The following is a 22,273-nucleotide window of genomic DNA, read 5'->3' as shown; positions in this document are numbered from 1 at the left end:
GTGCTTTACTTTCCCATTCATCTCGGTGGAAGTGTGATTATATCAGGGTTCAACAGGGAGCAGCTAGCGTCATCATTGCTCCTCTGCAGTAATGTGTGACCAAAATCAAGTGCAACACGATCGCTGTATGTTTTGGTGAGTAAAACTCAGATTACACTAAATAATCTGCTCTGAAAGTTCTTCTGGCACAGCTTCCACATGCTGAAAAAGCTCACACCCCTACCATCTGTTTAAGAGTCACTGCACAGCGACAATAATGTGGCTTGAAAGGTTTTCTGAGTGGAGGCTGAAATTAAATTATTGTCCTACACTGCCCTCATGTGGCGACTTGGAGGATTTCAGAACATGTCAATGTCTGTGGCAGTAGAAACAGACTCCACAGTACAAAAAAAGAACTTTATTATTATCTCTTTCATAAATCTACAACTTACACAGAATGTTAGCACACAAAATATAGTTGATCTTTCAGTTGCGTCCAGTTGATCCAAAACCTCCAGCACCACGCTCCGTATCATCGAGTGTCTGAAAGAACAGATATGATTAGCAATCTGATAATAAAATAAACTTAAACAACAGGTAAGTGACAAATCCTACAGTAAATGTAACATAGTCTGAATAAGCAGTTTTAACAGGTAAAGTGCACTCAGTGTTTGCCAGCTTATTAAATAAAGAAGACTGTAACGTTACATTTAGGAGAGTTTTGAAATGCAAACTATAAGCAGGTAAGGCTGCGACAGCGACTAAATAGTACAACCTCTGTAAAGCTTCAATTCATACATATGTTGCGTTAGTTTTAGTTGAATGATGATGGTTTGTAAATCAAGTCTGTCATCTTGCTATTTACCTCTTCTTCAACCAGTTCTGGGTAGAAGATCCTCTCACACACCAGCTGAGCAACTCTGTCACCCTTTTTCACTGATGAGGAACAGAACAAGACAAGACACTTAGGACAGACTGAGCTCTCCATATCTGCATTCCAATGTTCTTCTTTACCAATACAGATATGACATCTGTATAGGATGCAAAAGGCTCTACATAAATGTGGATACAACATTTGAACAGTTAGAATTCCCTGTTAAAATTAGAGGAAATGACAGTGTTAACTCCAAACAAAATGATTTTCCTTTAAGGCATTTTTTTTCTTTTCTTTTTAAATTGAGAAAATATTTTACATTGTATCCGGTTTTATTATGGATGTGTTTTAAGCATTAGATTTGCAAGGACTTCATTCATTTAACTATGTGTGCAGACCATTAGAAATGCTTCAAGCACTTTCACTGTTTTGATCCATATCACAGCACAAAGTCATGCGAGGTGTCTGGCCATCCAAAATTAAATCTTCACGACAGCTTCAGATATACGGCCAGTCATAAAGAACTATCCTCAGTGACAAGGATAAGGAGTCCTGACATAAATTGCAAGGGAGCATGCACCCTGTCAGTGCCTCAGCTGTTGCAGTGCTGTATTTATCTGAGTTTTGTGCAACATTTGTCATCTGCCTGAAAAACATGACGACATAAAAGGCACTAGGGGCAAATATAAATCTTAAAAAACTGTGCTTGCTTCGATTGGCACACACAAGCTGTTGATTAAGTGACGAACTCAACACTGGGGACAACATTCTCTCAGACTTACACCATGATTTTCCTCGAGGAGCTTGAACATTTTTACTCAGTAGAAGCATCTTATTATTATAATTGTCAGATGATAATATCATATACTGATGCCACAACTCACCTTCAAATGTGTCCTTGCTGAAGTTGAAGAGCACAACACCCACATTTCCCCTGTAGTCCTCATCTACGACACCAGCTGTGAACACAGGACCATGCATGAAATCAAAATGGCTCACATTGACGGTTAATGCCACTGATTTGATCAGTTAAACACTCACCACCAACGTCGATGAAGTGCTTGGCAGCAAGTCCAGATCTTGGTGCTGTGAAGCAAAAATAGCAAGAGACGGTTACAGTGTCTTGCTGATACCAACTACAATCTACCTGGATCGAACAGAACAGTAAACAGTAGAACAACATGTAATGCTTGAACAGCAGGTCAGAAACTCACCCACTCTCCCATAGCAGCCATGTGGAACTGCTATCTGAATGTCTGTCTTCACAATGGCCTTATCCATTGGACCAATAGAGTAGTCATATGCACTGTTTTAGTTTAGAGAAGTGCAGTTAGATGCATTGTATCTATTTCGATTTATCGCTTATTCATTTTAGGCATTTTATCGCTAGCTAAATTATTACACTTTTCTACATTTCAAAACACATAGCTCGTTATTCACATTGTGTGGTAGCAGAATTGCAGCCATACGAAGGCTCCCCACAAAAATAAAGCCCTGTGCATATTTAAATTAAAAAATATAACCAACCTGTAAAGATCATATCCAGCTGCCTTAGCTGAACCCCTTGTAGGTGCCGTTGCATGCTCAGAAAGTTTAGCAAATCTAAGCACTGGTCTTTCCTCTTCAAGCTTTGCTTCTATTCTTGATCTCTTTGACGGTGAAACTGGGGAAGCATCTGTGACTTCTAAGACGGGCATGTTGGCAAATTGTGCACAGTTAAAAACTGATAGTAAACGAAAAGAAACGAAAAATCTATCTGCTAACAAAAGACACAGTACTACAAGCTTGCAATGACCTACTGCTCCAGTTCTTGGCGGCACTTCTGAGTAATTTGAACGAATTTCCCGCGCGGTGGAGTAGCTCCTCCTCAACAACACGGGATCAGTTACGAGGCGGAAACGGAATTACACAAAACAAAATAAAGGGAAATAAACTTCAAAATATTCGACGACTAAATCGGCACGAATCTCATGACACACTATAACTATGGCAACCCTTTTCATTACCGTGTTGTCGCGATACTGAATGAAACAAACGTAAATGTAACTTCAAGATACACTCATATCACCGGGCTATATTTGCCTGCAAAGCAAAAAGTAACAGGTGAGGATTGGACAACTGGATTCATCCCTCATACCATTACACCAGAATAATAATTAGGAAAAAGAAGTTGACGGCGTCAGCACATAATGTGCAAATCAGTGCGACACCCAAAACAAAGCGGTCAGTCATACAATGCTACACAGGCTAGCCAAGCTAACGGCAAAAAACACATAACATCTTAATGTCTATTATGTCTTGCTTGCCTTTGTTTTCAGCGTTCATTTGCGCTTGGAATTGTCGTCCCAAGAAACGTGGACTAAGATGAAAAACCGACGGACATAGCCGGAGATCTCTCAGCCTGAACAACACTCGTGTCATTTTTAAATTAGCAGCTCACCTCGGCTCTCAGTCCGCTCAGCTGACTGCGTTCCCACTCTCTTCCTTTTTCGTGCAATCCCTGCGACAGATGAGCTGACCGTGATAAAGTCAAGTGTGTACGTGTCTACGTGCACAGAAATGTGGATAGATGCTGAATTAATCGATCCAGATGATGAGGTGTGCTTTTTTGTCGATAGTTTTTAGTGCGGTGGGACCTCGGGGGGGTCACACTAAAACACCTGTTTTAGTGTGTTATAATATGTTCACTCTTTCTCTTCTTGAATTTTGTTTTGCTTTGGTGTTTTGATTTCTAAAATGTTCTCTGCTCTCTATATGTTGTATTTTTGTTGTTGTGTTTTTCTCCCTCCGGCCTGTGTACCTGATGTAACAAGTGAATAAAAAATGCCTAAAAGTAAAAGTGTACAGCAAGTTGAGTCGTGACTTTGTCCTGCAGCTCTTGTATCGTCAATTGAGTTTTCAATCTGGTCTAAAATTGCTGCCCTCCACTGAGGATGTATTGGCATTGCCTTTTGATGTTTTCACTGTTGTGATTCACATTTAATGCAGTTATTCAAGATGTGCCCACACGGCACTTAACTCTTATTTTGTAAATCATTTCACTTTAATGTGTCTTGTCCAAACTATATTTTGTTCATACTACATTTCCAAAGATAATGTGCCTTACAGTTGATGGAAATTTGGACAGATTTCTTATTCCTTGTGTCAGTTATATAAGAGGTCTTAAGATATCTTGACACTTGGCACTATACTTGTATTTTACACATAAAATCGTATCTGCATTTAATTTTGTATCCATTGAGAGGTTTGCATGTAGTTCTACAAAACAAGAGGCTAAACCTGTGTCCCAGCAAAATTTGATGATGATCATAATTATTTATTTAAATATGAAGAGATACACTTGGTTAAAATATACAAAATTGTTTTTACAGTGTATTTCACTCGATTTTCCTTGAACAAATAACATTGTGACAGTAACACTGAAACTGAAATAATAAAGTGGAACAAACGAACAATTGCATAATAGGTGTGTATATCACACACTTTAATATCAAGACTGTTTAAAAAAAGATAATCAAACCATAATTGTCACAGTTTACAGAGAACTGATAGTAATGTACCCCATATTATGTTAATCATTAATTCCATTTTATTCTTGTTTAAAAAATGTCTACTTCGTTATTCTATATACACTTATCTTACAGTCACTGTAACCACTACAGCAACCTTGTGCCACTGCCTATGTCCCAGCTCATTGAGCTGATCTGACTTGGATATGGCTTGGCCCTGACCCACAGCACTGATAGAGAAGTCTGGATGCAGCACAACATGTTGGTGGTAGCCACAAAGTGAAGTCCTGCTAAAAAAAAAAAAGGTTTGCTTGTCGGCAAGTGAGCTGCAGTGTCACACGGTGCAAATTATGTTGAACGTAGCCACACAATTTGCCACAAATCCTTCATGAAAAAGCTACTAGATCAAGAAATAAAACCAGGTATATAGTACAAAAAGAAAAATCAATGTTTTAACAGGGACTGAAATTAAAGCATCACACGATTGTTGTTTTGTCTTTGGTTACTATGGGTGTTTCCTGCTATTTTCTCATTCAAAGAAAGATTCATTTTTGACTCCGGTGTTGGTCTGGAAGACTGAATGTTATCCACGTTCTTGTACACTTTATAAATATGGTTCCTTGTTATCGCAATCCCCTGTTTTACTCCTTAGATGCATAGTAGTTTGATGTTTAGCCAGCAGGGTGCTCACGAGTAGAAAGTAAGCACACTCTTGTGGTTTCCTCTGATGAGCAGAGTGGGTGGAAGGTCCTTTGTCAGAACGTCCAGCCAAGTCATGTAGAGGAGATCAGAGACACCCTTACGAGCAATGGGCATACTCCTGCAGAGGGTTAATGGTACAGACAAAAAGTAAATGAGTTGAATTTTCTTACAGGAGTCAATTACATTTAGTAGTTAGATATTATGCAGACATAAGCTGTTTATGCTTACACTATGATCAAATTGGCTGATTTGGAGTGTTCCTGAAGGAGCTCATTGAGTCGTACTTGGAGGTTAGTCTGGAAAACAGCAACAATTGTTTTAGACAATGACATCCAAGTGATCTACCACAAAGCGAGATGATACACTACGACATCTAAATAGCATCAGGTGTTTACTTTCTCCTCGAAGCTGCTCAGCTCTTCATCTGTGATTTTCCATGGGTGCGCCTTCTTCATGTCTTCAGCCTGTGCAGTGTCTTTAGACCCTTCATGCAGACGGAAAGGCTCAATCATGTCGTCTAACTTCTTCAAGCTGGAGGAATGCAATTAAGAACATGAGCTGACTGTGGAAGATATGAATTTACATGCATAATGCAGATATGAGTTTATTCATATTTACAATCACTGTTGCACCATTTGGCTGGCATTCCCAACTTTAACTGAAAAGAGTAGTTACCTCTCAGAGCGGGGTTGTATATGGATATCATCAATGACATTGATGTCACTGCAGGTAATTCTGAATTTGTGCAACAGGGACTTCATCCTGAAATCAAATTACAGCAAACTGATGAACTTTCATACAAATGTAGGTAATCATTCTGGGTTAAATTCAGATCGTTCTACTTTCAGTGCGATGTCTTGTGACTTTTCATATGTGGATTTTGCAAGTTTATATGCCCAGTTCAAATTCCACACATGAAGTCAGAATTGATATTGAGACATTCATTTGTTCACTCACTCCTGTTTATCCAGGTCACTGCGTCCAGGCTGCCCTGCAATGAAGATCCTTAATTTACAGTCTTTCCACTTCTTCCTGGTGGTGAGGATGTAGGGCAGCAGCAGGGTAAGACCTGAGAGAAGATAGACACGTTTTTCAACTGTAAAACCAATCCAATTGATTTTATCAAACCTGTGTTCCATACTGTGTTTCATGTCTTGGTTAGTAATCCATTCTATAACATTTATATCCACTGAATGTTATATCTTACTCCACATTTACACTTTTGGCACACATGGAGCTAATGTATTTGTCATAGTGACCTCTGTGGGTGTGTATACAGGGCCAAATGTGTTGCGTATAATGCCAGAAGCAGCTGTTTAATTCGGACTGATTATATGTTTGTCAAAACCTCTTTTCACAATGCCATCATTCTATTTTTTATTTTCCTCTTAGCTCCTCTTAGCTAGAAAGTGAGAGAAAAATGCAAAGAAGAGACATGACCAACTTTAATTTTTTTTTACAACATGCCATTTAACTAAACCCCTCTGCAGTATATATATATATATATATATATATATATATATATTTTTATGCTCCAAATAAAAAAAGTCCATCTTTTATCAGTAAGGTCCATCTCACTTCCCCTTTTTTCCTTTTACCATCTTATCTTTCTTGACAAGGTTTGACCCTTTTTAGCCAACATAATAAAATCTAACCAGGCAACAGGCAAGGTAAACGGAGGTAGTGGGATGGCACATTTTTTCACATTCTTTATTCTGTTGAGGGAGACTTCCTGGGTCTGTTTTTGGTTGCACCTTTAGGACAGAGCAACTATAGATTGTTGTAATGAAAAAAAACGTAGGCAAACCTCATCAAAAAAAAACTTGCCCCGCACTGTTTGATGATTGATCAGGGAAAATAAATGCACAAATGTTCAGAGCTATTGTGAATTATATTTAACGAATACTTAACAGATTTTTTTTATTTTTTATCAAAACAGAACATTTTCTATTTTCTCCAACAGTGGAACTTAGTAGAGCAACAGATTTGTACATTTTGAGCTTCAAGCCTCAAGAAGATTGCAGTTTGGTTAATTTAGCTATTATTGGCTGCTTTAGTATAGAGAAGGATGTGATGTATTTCCATATTCTGTTACAGTCTACAGGCAAGGTACAAAACAGGAGGCTACTGACACCTACCTCCATCGTCAAACATCCACCACACATCAAGTGTGCCTTTAGGCTGTTTCTTCTTAAACTGAGCACTGGCCTCCAACAGCCTCTCATTCATCTTGGCAACCTGCGGAGGTGGAGGGTTGCACACCGACACTAACAGGGAGAAAAAAGATACAGGAAATGAGAGCTGTATGAGGGAGAAGAACAGTAAGAGGGAATGGAAGGAAGCACTCAGAGTTAGGTTGGATGGGAAAAGTAGCACAAAGCAACATTAGAAGCTGGCTTGACGTCAACAGACACAGCCATCTCTCAGGTCTAATGTAGGATGCTGAGCTACATTAACGGGCATCGCCAAGATGCAGCTCAGTAGTAAGTGTGTGTTTGTGTGTGATGCAGAGACAGAGACAGATCGAGTGAGAGGCTGCAGGCACCCTCTGCTGTCTGGGTTAAAGGACTGCTCTTATGAAATGTTCTTCAAAGTGGAACTAAAGGGGCCATATTATTGGATTACACCCTCAGAGATGTCTTTAGTGGGAGTGGCTGATTCAATTATATCTCAATGTTAGTGGGGAAAGTTCCAGAAGAGATGTGAGTCATTGACTTCATTTGCTAAATGTATGTTATTTTTTTATTTCAAATTGGTGGAAAACTTTAACGTCAGATAAAAATCTCTAGATAGATACCTCTGGTCATGAGCACTTGCTTAGATGATTTCCTGGACTTCTTGAAGAGTCCTTTTGATTTTCCTCCATTCATTTCATTATCCAGTGCCTCCTGCTCCTTTGCTGCCTTCAGCATCTCATCTAAAAGACACAAGCAGATATCAGGTGAGATGCTACAAGCATCTGTTTCCATCCATCAATTTGTCTGTGTAATCAAATTCAGGGTGAGTAATTATCCAGTGATGGAAAGTAACTAAGTACAGTACATTTACCTAAATGTTGTGCCTGAACAAGAGTTTTGGACACCTGTAAGTTTACTATAGTAATACTGGAGTATTTCCATTTCATGCCTCTTTATTCACCCTATCTTCTGCATTTCAGGAGTAAATATTGAAATTATATTTTCTGCTAATTTTTTTCCAGCTTAAGTTACCATACTTGTTATATCAAATACATATTATTTTAGACAATGAATAATAAAAGGACATTTTAGAATAAAACACATCGTTAAAGATTAATTCAGTAGTTTCCAATATTTTTGCTTCATTTTATTATTAGTTGTTGTGCAGAATGAGTCGGTAACATTTTTAATTGCTCTCCAGGAACTATTACATTTTCAAACGCTACCATTAAGAAAACCAGCAGAACCACTTATTTTTTTTGTCATTAATGGACCAGATTATGGTGTCTATGATAGATAGATAGATGCTATCAGGAGACATAGATATATGAAAACACTTAAAAGTAAAAGAGTCCTTCTGTAAGGGCAAAGTTCTCTCTGAGACTCTGATGTTATTTTATTATCTTATCAAACAATTACCTGACTGTTAGAAGTACTTCATAATCTACAGAACAAAGTGTCCTGGCTTATCAGTGTTATTTTATCATTATCAGGTACTCTGGGTTGTCCTGAGAGCACCATTGCAGTTTCTGGTTAAAGCTTAGTGGCTAAAAAGAGTCCAAGCTTATTTATAATCATATTAGTTGTGTAGCTTTCTTTCATATTGTATGTTCCTCTTCACCATGATATTTCAAACCTAACAAAGCTATTCAATGAATGATCTGACATTTATGCAAATAGTTAATTGGCAAGTAACACGTTAAGAAACTTTATGCTTACATTATAAAATTCCTTAAATCTATGTAGTAAACGTAAAAGAACGTAAAGCAAAGACATTTTCATCAATTTGATGTCAAACTGATAATATTAGCATTTGAGCACACCGTTGAGGATCACCTAAACTTTAACCTTTTTTGTCAGTAACACTTTGTAATCTACAGAACAAAGTTTCCCAGCAATAAAGTCAGTTTAGGTCAACTACAACTTTCTTTCTTTTTAATGTCTACAACGATTTTATGCAGAGTAGACATTTCCCTTTTATATCTTTCTTCAGTGCTGTATCATTATTTGCTGATTTATGTAGTCCATGTTGCAGTATTAAAACCACCTGTTTCCTGTTATAGACTTTTTTTCATACCTTCATTTACTTGTTATTTTGCTTGGAAAATTGTTCAAAAACAAACAAGGTCCCGCATGTTAGTTTAAAGCAACCTAAAGGAACATTCATACTGACCTTCTGCCTCATTAATATGTGACACATTCAGTCCCTCGTTCATCCTCAGCATCACTGTCCCATACTCAAAGTCAAATGCATCGCTGTCAGGAAGAGATTCAGGATACTAGTTAAACACACAGATCTATTTTCCATGTTTAAGTATTGAGCATGTTATTGCCGGAGGTGCGTCTGTATTTCTGACTCACTGCAATATTCCCACATAATCCTGCATTTCCTCTGTGCTAGCTGTCCTCCAGTTCCTCTTGAAGCCTATCATCAGTATATTAGGCTTCATACGGCCAAGACCAGAAGCCTGCAGAGAAAAGAACCATAAAAAACGTATCAGAATAAGTTGTAAACTCTCAGAACACGAGCACCTCCCTACCTCAGGCTACTAAAACCTGCTGTGGTGAAAAACTGAAAATGTTCTCTAAAAACCTCCAAAATTCAGATAAAAGAAGACTGTGTAGCCGTTTTACTGCCAAGAAATCATTCAACAGAAGTCGCTTTGTCTGCAAGGACTCATCCAATGCAGTGTTAATCAATTATAGTCTTTAATCTGCCCCGCTGTTTGAAGACAGCAGTCCTGACAATAAACGGCTGTCTTATCTCAAAAGTGCAATAGCCGGAGCCATAAGACTGAAGTTTTCCAGCTCATCATTAACTCTCTTCTCTTCTACCCACAGCACCAATGTCCTGGCAAGATCCTTAGGACAGGTCTTAGCCAGAGTCATAACATAGCAATATATACTCGGCGCCGAGAGGAAGAAACAGGTCAATGAAAGCTGCTTCTATAAATCTGCCATTGCCCTCTGATGAAATCTTGCAGGTTACACTTTAATCAAGTGAATTATTATTGGTCAGTTTTCTTATCTTTCACCGAGGTGTTTTTTCAACCATGCCCACACTGACCTGCAGTAGGCTCTCAGTTCCTTGTCTGAAGTTTTCACAGGCCACAGCAGCGTAAAATGCCTTGCGTTTGGTCTTCCTTAGCCACTGCTGATTGGTCTCCATTCCAGCATTCATCTCCTCAAGGACCTCTGATCTGGGGCCCTGAGAAGATCAAACCGTACAGCTTTATGTGCATGTTTTTTGAGAGATAAAGAGATCCCACATTTTCTTTCATATTCAAAATTTTAGTCTTTAGTGGCTTAAGTGTTGGCATTTTGTCTAATCTGTGATTAATATTCGATAAACCATCCACTGATTGTGAAGTCAACTCTCTTGATTAATTAAATTTGCTTAGCTCTCATCAGAGCTTAGACTTTAATTGGATTCGGGGATATTCCTATTTCTTTATGACCTACCACAAAAACTTCACAGGTGAGACAGAGTCCATAGTTCTTGGTGAAGGAGTGAGCCAGGTCCAAGAGAGCTGGCCTGCTTCGTGCAGACCCTGTCAGAGCTAAGATCTGAGGCCTGAGGAAGAAACAGCATTGTATTTGTGTTATTCTGTGTTTATTCTCAAAATATGCCTTGATTTTAATGTCTTTTTTTTATGTTAGTCTACATATATGTGCCCAGAGTGATGCAGTGCAGGCTTTTACCTGAAGTTCTTGACATGATCCTCTACACCAGACAGAGACAGAGAATTGCTGACTGCACTCACAAATGTCACTGCCTGAGTGGACGAACCCCAGTTCACATCTGAAGATAAATAAAGTATCCCAACAGGTTAGGTCTTCTAACTCCTGAATACCAAATTTGTACTTCCAAGCATGTAAACAAGCTCACCTGGCTTCTTGACGGTGACATACACATAGAGGAGGATTTCAATTCCATATGTAAGTAGAGCAGCCCACCAGTTGATAACAAACATAACAACACAGCAGAGCAGGGCCCCCAACAGAGACAGCCACATGTTGTAGAATCTATATGCAGGTCTCCAGCCTGGGGGGAGCATGACAGAAGAGGCAATATGTTGGAAAGCGATGACGAAGAGGCTGTTCTATCGAGTCTTAAAATGTACATCAAATTAAAAGACAGTCAATTAACTCATCCAAATACTTTTTTGTTGTTGCAGTAACAGCTATTTGTAGCTATTTGTGATTTAAAATCATATATTCTGAAGTCTTGGGAAAAAAACAAAACCTGGTTTCATTGGATGAGAACTAGTAAAATTCCTTAAGGGTAAGATTCATGAACTACTTTATAGACTTACCTGGAGACTTGGCATAGGATGCATGGAAACAGGAGAAATTGATGAGAGCATAAGATGCCAGGAAGAAGTTTGAGATGATAGGTGCGATGGTATTGAGGTTGCCTATCGACAGAAAAGAGAAATCTTAAAGTCTGTCTCTGGGACTTCATGAACTTTGATAAGTTTTGGCCGTTAGAGAGTATATGTCAGACATAATTTTCAGATTATTCAACACTGAAATTGGCCTATGAATATGCCTAGATTGCAGCTGATTAAAGGTGAAATCCCTCTTTTATGTTTTTTGTCTGTGATTACAGTGAAATGTCAGTAATGCTGTTTGAAAACTGTTCAAGTTCAAAGAAAAATTGTACAAAACGTACCATAGAACATTTTTTTTGGAAAACACCTGAAGTGCATGAAGAGTGATTTATCCGTCATAAATGTAAGATATAAGATAAGAATGTAACATAAATGTAAGGTTTGAGTCCTTTTCTTTCAGCTTGATTTCAACAGTTAACAGTCTGTATTTGCTCATGCAAGGCTTAAAATAATTTGTAGGACAAAATATAACATGTAAAGTGATGTAAGGATGTTCAAATATTATGTTGAAGCAATGGACCACTGAACTGACCGATGAGAATGAAGGCCACAGAAATGATGAATGTGAGGACATAACCACGGATTGGCTCATTATTTTTGCCATATCCTTTGGCAAAGAAGTGCAGGGCCGTGTAGATGTTGTCTTTACAAAGTGCCTGTGGAACAACAGAACTTAAATTAGAGAATAGGATTGCAACAAGTTATTCTGAAAGTTAGCATTTTGATTGCACTGCATTTGGGAAAGGATGTCAAGTTACCTGGAACACTTTAGGTGCACTAACAAGGGAAGCCAAAGCAGATGACAGAGTGGCCGAGAATGTTCCTGCAATGATGAGAGGACCAAACCCTGACACCATGGTCATCACCTAAATTAGAGGTGACGAAAGGAGATGTTAGAGATGGACAAAAAAAAATAATAAAGTGCTCCTTTTCAGTTCAGATTTGTTTGAAAGGGTGATTACCTGGAAGTTGTTCATCAAGCCAAACATGCATGAACTTTCTGCATTTTCTGTGCAGGAAGAAAAATTATAGCCAAGTTCACAGGCAGCTACTGCTGAACCGTTACATGGTATGCCTGTCGTAATGAGGTCAGTTATGTTTCCTGTGGCATCTCGGACAACGGTCGCAGCTGAAAATGAAAGGAAAGAACATGCATTGCTTCTGAGTTCTGTTTTTAAATGAATGTTCACATGAAATATCGACGCAAATATTCTGAGATGTGAATCTGAGAAAACGTTCTCTCAGGATACATAGGCTACTGTTTGTATGATCAAACAACCACAATGTCACTGCAAAGCCCGTGGATGACTTATATTTGTGTTTGTGTGTAGTAAAAGGCTGCATTTCTGTTCAATTAGGTTCAACTGCTGTAGTCTACTTACAAACAACAAGAGCCACACCGACGTAAGTGACACCAGTGATCAGGATGGCCAACAAGGTACCTTTGGGTATGGCGGCTTGGGCATCCTGTAGAGTGAAATCGGTTGGTATCAGAGAATTTCATAATCATGACTAAATGTAATTTAAGCTGAAACTAAATGTGAGCATATTTCTTTATTTTGGATTAAATACAGCCTTTTTGTTTCGAGGCTTCTGCTGTTCTATTGGCGCAAATGATTTCTGTGCCTGATTCTTGTGCAGCAAGAATGAAAAAATTACCCGCAAGTCGCCAGAGATGTTGGCTCCAGCCAGGATCCCTGTTGCCGCAGGGAAAAAAATAGCAAACACTGAGAAAAAGCTCTCCCCATTCCGAAAAGCTGGCGTAAAATTTTCCATGAAGATTTTCGCTGTAAAAAAAAGGGTGAAAAGAAGACAGAGAGGAAAAAAATATGTTAATAGTGTTTTGGGAATTAGTTATATATAGAAATGGTGATGAAGATGTGCAATGATCTGGAAAGTGTCTTACAGTTATAATTGAAAAAGCCTTGGGATTTCTTAGACTCAGTTGCAGGAATGGCTGTTCCTACAAACACGTTCACTATGGCCACAAGCAAGATAACAAGTAGAGCAATCTGTGCCTGTGGGGACAAATTAGTGAGAGCAATTAAAATGAAGGTTGGAGGTTTTACCACAACACACCCAGAGTCAACAACAAACACAGTCGCCATTTCTCACCTTGGCCTCCCATTCCATTCCAGCAACAGATATGCCCAAGAGCAACACCACGGTGATGCAGCCAATGATTCTGATATCATTGATTTCATCCACCATGATGGCAGAATGTTCCTAAATGCAGCAAAAAAAGATCCATGAGGTAAAAGGGAAGTTAGTGAACTGTCAACTCATTTTCACGATTCTTTTTGCTGACACCTGATCACAATAACATCACACACCTTGAGTAAGTCAACCACGGTCTCAGCAAATCCCACCACATACATGGCTACAGCCACTGCATTGGCAAAGGCAAAAATGAGACCGATCGACCCACCAAATTCTGGTCCCAGACTCCGAGATATCAAGTAGTAAGCTCCTCCTGAAATAACAACATGCAGCATACACACACATGTCATATTTGTTTTTGTTTTTTTTACATATTATTGTTATATTTGATTGGTATATGAGGTTAAATTTGCAGCAAACTTTAAGGGATCAGGCAGCAAGTTGGTCATGTCACAGAAAAAGATGCCTAAATAGAAAGAAAATTTACAATTGACTCTTAAAACTTCTCTGGTAGATCTGCTGCCACTCTTTAAATATGGAGAAACACTGTCATAATAACATGGCAGTAATGGTTTGGCTGTCATAGTTATGAAATCTTTCTTGACAACGAATCCTCTTTTAAGGGATTGTGTTTAGTGCATTCATATTTGTGCTACTATTATTGCATAAGACTTTCTAAATAATGTAGTAATACACATTTAGTTCTACACTTTTTGATGATTAACGGCAACGTCAATATGAAAATATTCATTTTGAAAATATGGCAATATATTATGGAACAAAAATATTATAATTATGTTTGACTAAACAAAACCAAAAAAACATGGCGGATATGCCATTTTTACAGCAGAAGACAAGATATCATTTAATGGGTGTCAACTCTATCAAACATAAAATAGTATAGAGAAAATATCATTTATTTTTTTCATTCAGGTAAATGAATGATTGATGCTCTCGATCTTGTCATATAACTGTAAATATATTGTTATGTAATAATTGTAACAGACCTCATTTTCAATGAGATTTTCAATGCTCAATTCTAAAGAGGTCATGTGGTTTTAATTGTGTAATTTGTTCTCCTGAGGACAGATGTTAAACAAAAAAGGTGTAGTTAAATGCCAACCCTACTCTCTGCCGTATTGAATCTCTTTTTGAAATGGCTTTTACAATTCAGTCAAGTGTAAAATTGTGCCTCAAAACACTTCCTTCTGTTACTTGTTGAATGAGCTCACTTGTCATTCTAACATTTAGTTATTTTGTTGCAGATAGCGTTTTCATATTGAGCCCACTGACTTTCTTTTCTAGATATTTGAACAGAAAGCACCAGGCTGCGTAGGTTTTCTGCACCAGAGCAACACGTTTGGCCAGATACACGGACGACCAGGTTGTCAGAGTACATCTAAAGAGTAGTGGATGATTAATCACCACATCTCTCATTGATTGATTTTATGTCAGGGCGAGCTGTAAAACAGAGAACAGGCATCAAGAGGTGACACTTAGGTGCAGCTTTGGGGCTTTGTGACTTTATCTGCACGCACTGTCCTCCTGCTCATTTCGTTCTCTGACTGAAATGTTTTGTGTCAGAATAAGTGTGTGTTATCTTAGGGAACATTTATGAATCATGTTTTAACTGCTGCTGTTGGCTGGATACACTTATAAGTTATGGATGATATACCAGCATGACAGGTTAGTCAACACCTGTGGTCAATTATCTGTCACTGTGCGTTTCTGAATATTAAGTTGTCTCCTGTTGGTTGATGCGTTGACCCACCTCCTCTTACCACACCATTTGTACAAATGGCAGACATGGAAAGGCCTGTGATGGTGGTGACCACACAGCTGAGAGCGATGACCACAATTCCCAGACCTAAAAAGCAATAATATTACAGCGTCAAATGAGTATTTTTAGTACATTTTACTCAGGTATTATTGTCAGTAGGTCAGTCATAAAACACTGAAAGGAAAGCTTCCTCCCCACTTTTACCTTTAAACACTGTAAGATTTAAACTCCCTGTGGAGCCCGGAGGCCATACGTTACAGTCATATGCAATACCTGCTCTGTCGACTGCAGTGACTTTCACTGCTTTTCAAACCCTTTTAGTTATTCTGCCTGAACAAAAGCTGCTGTTGATGGATAGATTCGTAAGAAGTGAATATACTCATGAAGTCATTCACACAATGTCCCTTTTTCTCTCACACTTTGTCACATATGCTCAAAGAAGTTTGGCTCTCAGAATAGACTTACCACTGCTAGAATTGTCTCTAGTCCTTACAATTACGGGTAACTGAAGTGTCCTAAGAACAAATACTGATATGACCTGTCAGCTGCTGCCCTTGAGAAGACAGAGCCTGAAAAATTAAATCCAAAAAACTCCTCCAAATAACAACATAAATGGCCAAGGAAAGTCATTAGAGTCTGATGGAAATTACAAAAAACTTCAAGGAAAAATACTGAAAGTATTTGATAATGCTGCACAAAGCAATTATGTGCTTGGGATGTGTCCCACTGGACCACTCGTGTTTCACCTACCCCAGCCTGCCTGACCGAAAATCCAGGACAGACGGATGAACAGCATGACACCCCAGATGTTTAGCATGCATCTCACCTGTCGGAAGAGAAGAACAATTCAACTACAAATTCCTTATAGTAGGTCATGATGTTCTTTTACTGTAAAATAACACAGTAATGTAACAGCATGTACATGAAGGCAGTTTGTCCTTATTTAGTTATCTATGGATTTTTTTCAAATGAGTCCCAGACTCTGGTCTTGGAAGGCACAATAACACAGAGAGGCACACTGTGCAAGTATTGAGACACATGTTGCCACTTGTAGCCAGGTCACTGTATTATGGAGTGAACTGTTTATATGAAGCAGAGGGAGCTTGCCAGTAGCCAGCATAACTCACCAGGACACCCCTTATCCAGCCAAACTTTACACCTCCTTTTTCAGGAAGAATGGCAGACTCCAGATCATCAGAGGGGGTCCCATCACTCGTCTCATCATCATCCTTTACCGTTTCTGGCACAGAGATTTGTCCATTCTTTTGAGAGAAGGCAAAAGCAAAAATTAAAGGAAGGGAAACATGAATGTGTTGATTATAGCAGTTGTTATTAAAGGAGCATGTTACTGTTATATGCTCTATTGCAGGAGAAACTGTACTTTAATGTTTGGTTTTCTCCTGCCGTCTCTGAAACATATAGCTGTGTTATTTTTGGGATACTGTGACATAAGTCACTAGTTCCCTGTGAAAATGGAACCAAAATTCTTTTGACCAAATGCTGATGGGTCATTCATATTCAAATTATACCTTGCAGTCTGTCCTCTGTCTCAGTGATAGAATGTTATTTCCTTAAATTCCTGTTGGCAAGAGTGCTGAAAGATCTATAATTTTAATATCTCCTCAGAAAATAAAATCTATTCCAAGCTATAAACTGAAATGACCTTTGACCCCATGTCTTTTGCAATACAGTTTGATAAATAGCAATAAACACTCTAAAGTGTGTCAGGTGTTTTAATTATATTGAGTTCCAAAAATAACTTTTCAACTGTATTCTTTTTTTTCCATTTTTAGATAGAAGATAACAGCTCACAATGTTGGACGTTGTGAGGATTTTTGAATAATTGAAGAGCTATAAAATCTCTCATATCACTGTTATGAGTCCTGAACCTGAGTGAATTAATGGTGTGGCTCAGGAGCAGAGCAAACTCTGGAGCTTGTTAGGAAGTTATTTTTTGTTCATATATGCACAATAAAGGAGAAAATAGGTTGCAGACAGACAGAAACAGAGCATAGCTGACATTTGCATTTAGCAAAATCACTATTTATGCACTCACCTTCTGAAACACATCATGGAGCTCCTGCAGGGATGGCCTCACAGCTCGGTGACCACTAACGCTGCCTGCATTTCGATAGAAGTCAATATGGGGCAGTCGGTCTAAAGTGTCATGACCAAAGGCACTGATCACCGAGGGTCGGACTGTCCGATGCTCCTCGTTCGAAGGGTTGTTGTCATAGACCGGGGGTTCATCCAGCGTGGGATCATAAGCGGAGTTAATGTGCGCCCCTCCGTTAGAATTCAACCTCTCCATCAGGGATACTGGAGGGGATTCTCAGATTTTAAACAGTCAAGGATAAAAGAGCAGTGTAGGTCTTAAGTCTTCAGTCATCCAAGAGTATTTAAAAAGAGAATAACACTGCATCAACTGGCACGGTTATCCTTGTGTTTTTTATATAATGACGACGAGGAATAAACTGCTAGTTATTTCTGCCGCTGTGCTGAGCTTCATGAGCATGAACTTGGTTTGTTTCAACTTTTATACTCAGGGTCATACACTGGCTGCCAACTATTGGCTAGTTCTCTGGTTCAGCCCTCAGAAAACTGAACAAGGGGTGTCAGATATGTCCTTGCTCCATCCTAGGGGACACAAAAGTGTTGCTTAACGATTAACCAAGTCATAAACCACAAAAGAGAGATAAAGGTGCTCATTGCCTGAGTTCAGGAGAATTGATTACTAATATTATTGTCTGAAGTGCAGAGTAACAGCACATGTTGTTCTGCAGTTGCATTTTATGGGGCCATGAATAGTGTTTCCTCAGACCTATGTGCCCTTTGGATGAATCACAGGGAAACATCCAAATTTAGGTTCCCTACTAAAAAAAGGCCAATATAAGCTGGAAAAGTTTCAAGGTTTCAGAGCCTTTATTATGTATATAACTTGTAGCGGAAATATTTAACTAATATGGCAAACCAGTGAAACAAGTGTGATAACACTTTAAAGATTTTACGATGACTATGATATTGGACCCATAAGAGTTATATAACTGATTAATAAAATGTCTTTAATGATAGTTTATTGAAAGTAGAAAGTTAAGGGGTTGGTTAGCACAGAAGAAATGGCCATATTCATGAGGAATATGAGAGTTAATGTAAGACCATAGATTACAGGAACATGCCAGAGGCATTGCAGTTGATCCACATGACTTCTAAAGGGCCATTAAAGGACCTCTTAACAAGTGAACTTCCTTATTACTGATACACCACAGTGATTTATGTATGCAGTGAAAGGCAGGCTAATGACAGGAAATCTGACCTTGACTGTTTTGCTTGCTGACAAAAATACTTCAGCACGTGTTTTCATAATAGATTGAAAGAAGACAACCAACAGCACAATGCTCATCAGATTCAAAACAAACTTGAAATTACTACAATGTGAATGACTGATAAAGTCATGCTGGAGACATTTTTCTTATGGAATGCTCAGACTTCAGCTGATCAGACCACAACGGATCATTTTCACCAGTAATGATGGCATTAATCTGCTTTGCTGCTTAAGCTTATTGTCAGATTTAGAGATAATTTGGTGGTTTTGTCTCATACTTCAGTCTTGTTTCTTCCATGGTCTGATTGACTTTTACCTGCCCTGCTTTGGTTATTTCAGAGGATACAGATCTCCTCAGAGATCTGTTGAGTCTTTATGGGGAGCCTGTGGCACCAGGTGCATATGCGTCAATTTGTAAGTAAAACTGCACTCTAGTTGATTTCCAAAGGGCTTAAAAGTGAAAGGAAAAAATCCCTTTGCTGCACTCATTAAGCTTTGCACTTCTCACGGCAAGGTTAACAGGATCCTTCGCACTACATCTTAAATGGGTCCAAAGAATGAAAGGGAACTCAGCTATTTACCCAGTCAGTATTGCCCTGCTTGTTCTAAATAAAAATCAGAAACAGAATTAGATATTTCCAAACCAACAAGCCTTATTCAAAATGGTAAAGATAGATGAAAGAGGTACAAATAAAAAACTTTATAAAAAACTTTATATATATATAAACTTTATATATATGTATATTTTAGAGTACAGCTAATTAACTCACCCTGACAGTAAAACTTTGCATAAATATTCTCATGCTCTGCCAACTGTCCCACAGCCTGGAACAGAGAAAAAAGTAACTTTTTAACAATCTAAGAAAGCTGCAGGACTGAGGTCTGCTTTCTCAGCGGTACTGTTGGTTCAGGTTCATCTGAAAGTTCAGCCATTCTAATCCTAATTTTAAATTAACTCACAAACATGCACAACTATGTTTGGTGAATCCCACACTGCTTGAATTGTTCATTTTCAAATTGAACAAGCTTTGATTACATTTTTCTTGTTGTTTTAAAGTAACACAAACCTGCAAATAACCAAGAAAAGGTAATCCAAGAAAGAAATGCATTAGCTCAAAGAAAATAGTTGTTTTGAATCAATTTAAGGTAAATAATTAATCTTAATGACTTTCTAATCATTAATGACCATTATAAAACATTAATACTGTATATTTCACTATTGCTAAGCCTTGATGTATCCGTTCACAAAGTCTTCCAGAAGTGGTTAAAGGTGTTAAGTCCTCACTTAAGATCAAACACAGCCTTTCAGCAGACTTCAGGGGCTCCAATGTGAGATTTACAGTCAGCTCCAACTCCAACAGCCCTCAACCACTGCTGTGTTTTTTCAAAGGAAAAAAAGATAAAGTAAAACATGTATGCTACAATATTTGCAACTAATAATAATAATAATAAGAGCTAATAATAGCTTTAGGCTATTTTGGATTTTACTATATTAAAGGAATCACAGTACTTTGGATAACTAAGGTAATAAAAAGCCTAATAAATCAACTGGTCTTATCGTAACAAATCAAGGACAGAGCTTGTGAGGTCAGAAATCCACAAGCAATCAAACTAATGATTCATAATCAGCAAAGTTAAGGTCCATTATTCTGCCATCTCATCAATGCTGCACTATGTAACTAATACTATCATTTAAAAGTGCAGATTTTTCTTCACTAAAACAATTTGTAAACATTGCCAGTAAAATGTAAAATGTCTCTTAAAGCCTAACTTTTTTTCGAAACTTCCACCTGAAAGACACTCTCAAATTTATTCAGAAATAATTCCACTACTGTGTCTCCAGACTAAACAACTTCAGATTAAATGGATAGGAGACATCAGATCATGAGTCTCCTCATCCCTTGAGAGTGAGTGGGGTTTCAAAATAAACTCAAAATAGACATTTATCCCTTTGCCTTATAAAACTGTCTCATAACAATGAGTCAACAATAATAGTGCTCAGTCTTATTAAGAAATTCTAAGATGCAAGTCTATTAGATTAGTTTTAAGAAAGAAGAATTACACTAAATGATACATCTATTTTACTTCCCTCAGAATGCTCCACCCAAAGCCAGCTTTTAAAGTGAAAGTAATCATTACAAACCACAACGATCTCAGTCAGTGTGCTATCTGCATGTGTTATGCTATTATTATTGTTATTATTATTATTGCTGTTTACATTTTGGAAAAAAAGAAAAGTGTTTTTTGAGCTATTGGAGGTTTTTCCTCGTGCCTTTGATTTTTAATAAGATGTTTGAATATTTGTTTTGGAAAAATGATGGAGCCGTTAAAAGTTCATAGACATCTAAATGTGACTCTGACATACATGTTGCTTTTAGACGCCAAAAAGGTTGCAAAACCACTGGTTTAATCTTTAACAATGTCCCTTTTTTTTCAAAAGCTTTTTAGTCGTATGTAAAAACTTATTATTTAAAAGAAGCTAGTAAGCTACCATGTGAAATAAATATTGTGTGAAGCAAAAAGTACCTTCTGAAATTAATCGGAGTGAGTGTTAGGTTGTATAAAATTGAAATCCTCAGTTAAAGTACGAATACCATGAAATTGTAATTAAAGTACTTAAAGTACTAAAATGCAATGAATAACTTTCCACTTTTCTTTGACTTTTAATAAAAACTCCTAACAATTACATGCTAACTGTATGATGTGATAAAATAATTCAGAGCAGACATGATTACTGAAACCCTTGACACTTGATACTTGTTGAGTTAGACTTTCTTGTAAGTTGTCTTGTTGGAAGAAGAAGAAAAGAACTGTGTTTTTCCATTAAGAATAGTTTCAGATAAGAATGTCACACAGGTGACAGAGATAATGGTGCAATAATGATTGCATTCCTGACGAATGATGTGTGTCGAGGGAGGCGTGCATGGTGGCCTATGAGTGTCAACTGACCGTGGAAGGAATAGCCAGTGGGCTCTGAAGCTCAAGACCTGCCATGTTTTCTGATTTCCTATCAGTTTACTCTCTTTATTTTGATGAAGTCTCAGACTATTTTGATTGTTTTTTCTAAAGCAGATCACTTTTCTCCAGTCATGCTCTAATGCACTGACTTACACCCTCTCTGGCTGTTGCTGCAGTGATGTTGGACCACTACTGCCAGTATTTGAAGGCAAGGGGACAAGAATGTTTGGAGTTTTGACCCTCTGCTCTTTCCTGTAAAATTACATGAATCTGATCTCTGCTTTGTCCCAGATTATGTTGAAGAGAGTCAAATTGAAAGACTTGAACAGCAATATTCTAAAGTGAGTAAATTAATTTTATTTCACATCATTAAATCAAATGAAATCAATGAGAAATCTCTACCACCAGCGGAGCAAGC

At 38.0% G+C, this 22,273-nt stretch overlaps 2 protein-coding genes across 3 annotated transcripts; both read right to left on the bottom strand.

The window, feature by feature from the left end:
• Positions 1 to 382: 382 nt before the first annotated feature.
• Positions 383 to 3,303, bottom strand: dut (deoxyuridine triphosphatase). 2 transcript variants are annotated; one of them, XM_072380918.1, is made up of 7 exons: positions 3,160 to 3,303; positions 2,381 to 2,537; positions 2,068 to 2,159; positions 1,895 to 1,939; positions 1,738 to 1,812; positions 845 to 915; positions 383 to 522 (listed from the first exon to the last, which is right to left on the bottom strand). In XM_072380918.1, exons 1-7 carry the CDS (start codon positions 3,272 to 3,274, stop codon positions 466 to 468), a joined length of 612 nt encoding a protein of 203 aa, XP_072237019.1. In that variant the 5' UTR covers positions 3,275 to 3,303; the 3' UTR covers positions 383 to 465. The 2 variants fall into 2 exon arrangements, with proteins under 2 accessions (XP_072237019.1, XP_072237018.1); XM_072380917.1 differs by lacking the exon at positions 3,160 to 3,303 and having other exon boundaries at positions 2,381 to 2,621.
• Positions 3,304 to 4,224: 921 nt separating this feature from the next.
• slc12a1 (solute carrier family 12 member 1) lies at positions 4,225 to 18,040 on the bottom strand. The gene is made up of 26 exons (XM_072380915.1): positions 17,632 to 18,040; positions 16,703 to 16,837; positions 16,326 to 16,401; positions 15,567 to 15,662; positions 13,969 to 14,108; positions 13,751 to 13,861; positions 13,542 to 13,653; positions 13,295 to 13,422; positions 13,018 to 13,102; positions 12,598 to 12,764; positions 12,394 to 12,501; positions 12,168 to 12,291; positions 11,558 to 11,659; positions 11,131 to 11,286; positions 10,944 to 11,043; positions 10,704 to 10,815; positions 10,309 to 10,449; positions 9,603 to 9,709; positions 9,415 to 9,497; positions 7,862 to 7,981; positions 7,203 to 7,331; positions 6,022 to 6,133; positions 5,740 to 5,826; positions 5,460 to 5,595; positions 5,293 to 5,360; positions 4,225 to 5,182 (listed from the first exon to the last, which is right to left on the bottom strand). Exons 1-26 carry the CDS (start codon positions 17,884 to 17,886, stop codon positions 5,050 to 5,052), a joined length of 3,123 nt encoding a protein of 1,040 aa, XP_072237016.1. The 5' UTR covers positions 17,887 to 18,040; the 3' UTR covers positions 4,225 to 5,049.
• Between the last annotated feature and the right edge of the window lie 4,233 nt (positions 18,041 to 22,273).

This window comes from Leuresthes tenuis, unplaced genomic scaffold (assembly GCF_036924035.1).
Source record: "Leuresthes tenuis unplaced genomic scaffold, fLeuTen1.0.hap1 SCAF_2, whole genome shotgun sequence".
Taxonomy (NCBI): domain Eukaryota; kingdom Metazoa; phylum Chordata; class Actinopteri; order Atheriniformes; family Atherinopsidae; genus Leuresthes; species Leuresthes tenuis.
Note: the sequence above shows the minus strand (reverse complement) of the source record. Positions and strands in the feature narration are given on the sequence as shown.

Excerpts from the sequence above, each read along its gene's own strand:
- dut (XM_072380918.1), bottom strand. The coding sequence starts at position 3,274 with ATGACACGAGTGTTGTTCAGGCTGAGAGATCTCCGGCTATGTCCGTCG. Across the intron at positions 1,940-2,067 it reads TGGCTGCTATGGGAGAGTGG|CACCAAGATCTGGACTTGCT; the intron begins GTGAGTTTCTGA and ends TTTGCTTCACAG. Across the intron at positions 1,813-1,894 it reads GCACTTCATCGACGTTGGTG|CTGGTGTCGTAGATGAGGAC; the intron begins GTGAGTGTTTAA and ends CTGTGTTCACAG.
- slc12a1 (XM_072380915.1), bottom strand. The coding sequence starts at position 17,886 with ATGGAGAGGTTGAATTCTAACGGAGGGGCGCACATTAACTCCGCTTAT. Across the intron at positions 12,765-13,017 it reads CGGTGTGGCTCTTGTTGTTT|CTGCGACCGTTGTCCGAGAT; the intron begins GTAAGTAGACTA and ends TTTCATTTTCAG. Across the intron at positions 10,450-10,703 it reads TCACCTGTGAAGTTTTTGTG|GGCCCCAGATCAGAGGTCCT; the intron begins GTAGGTCATAAA and ends TGATCTTCTCAG.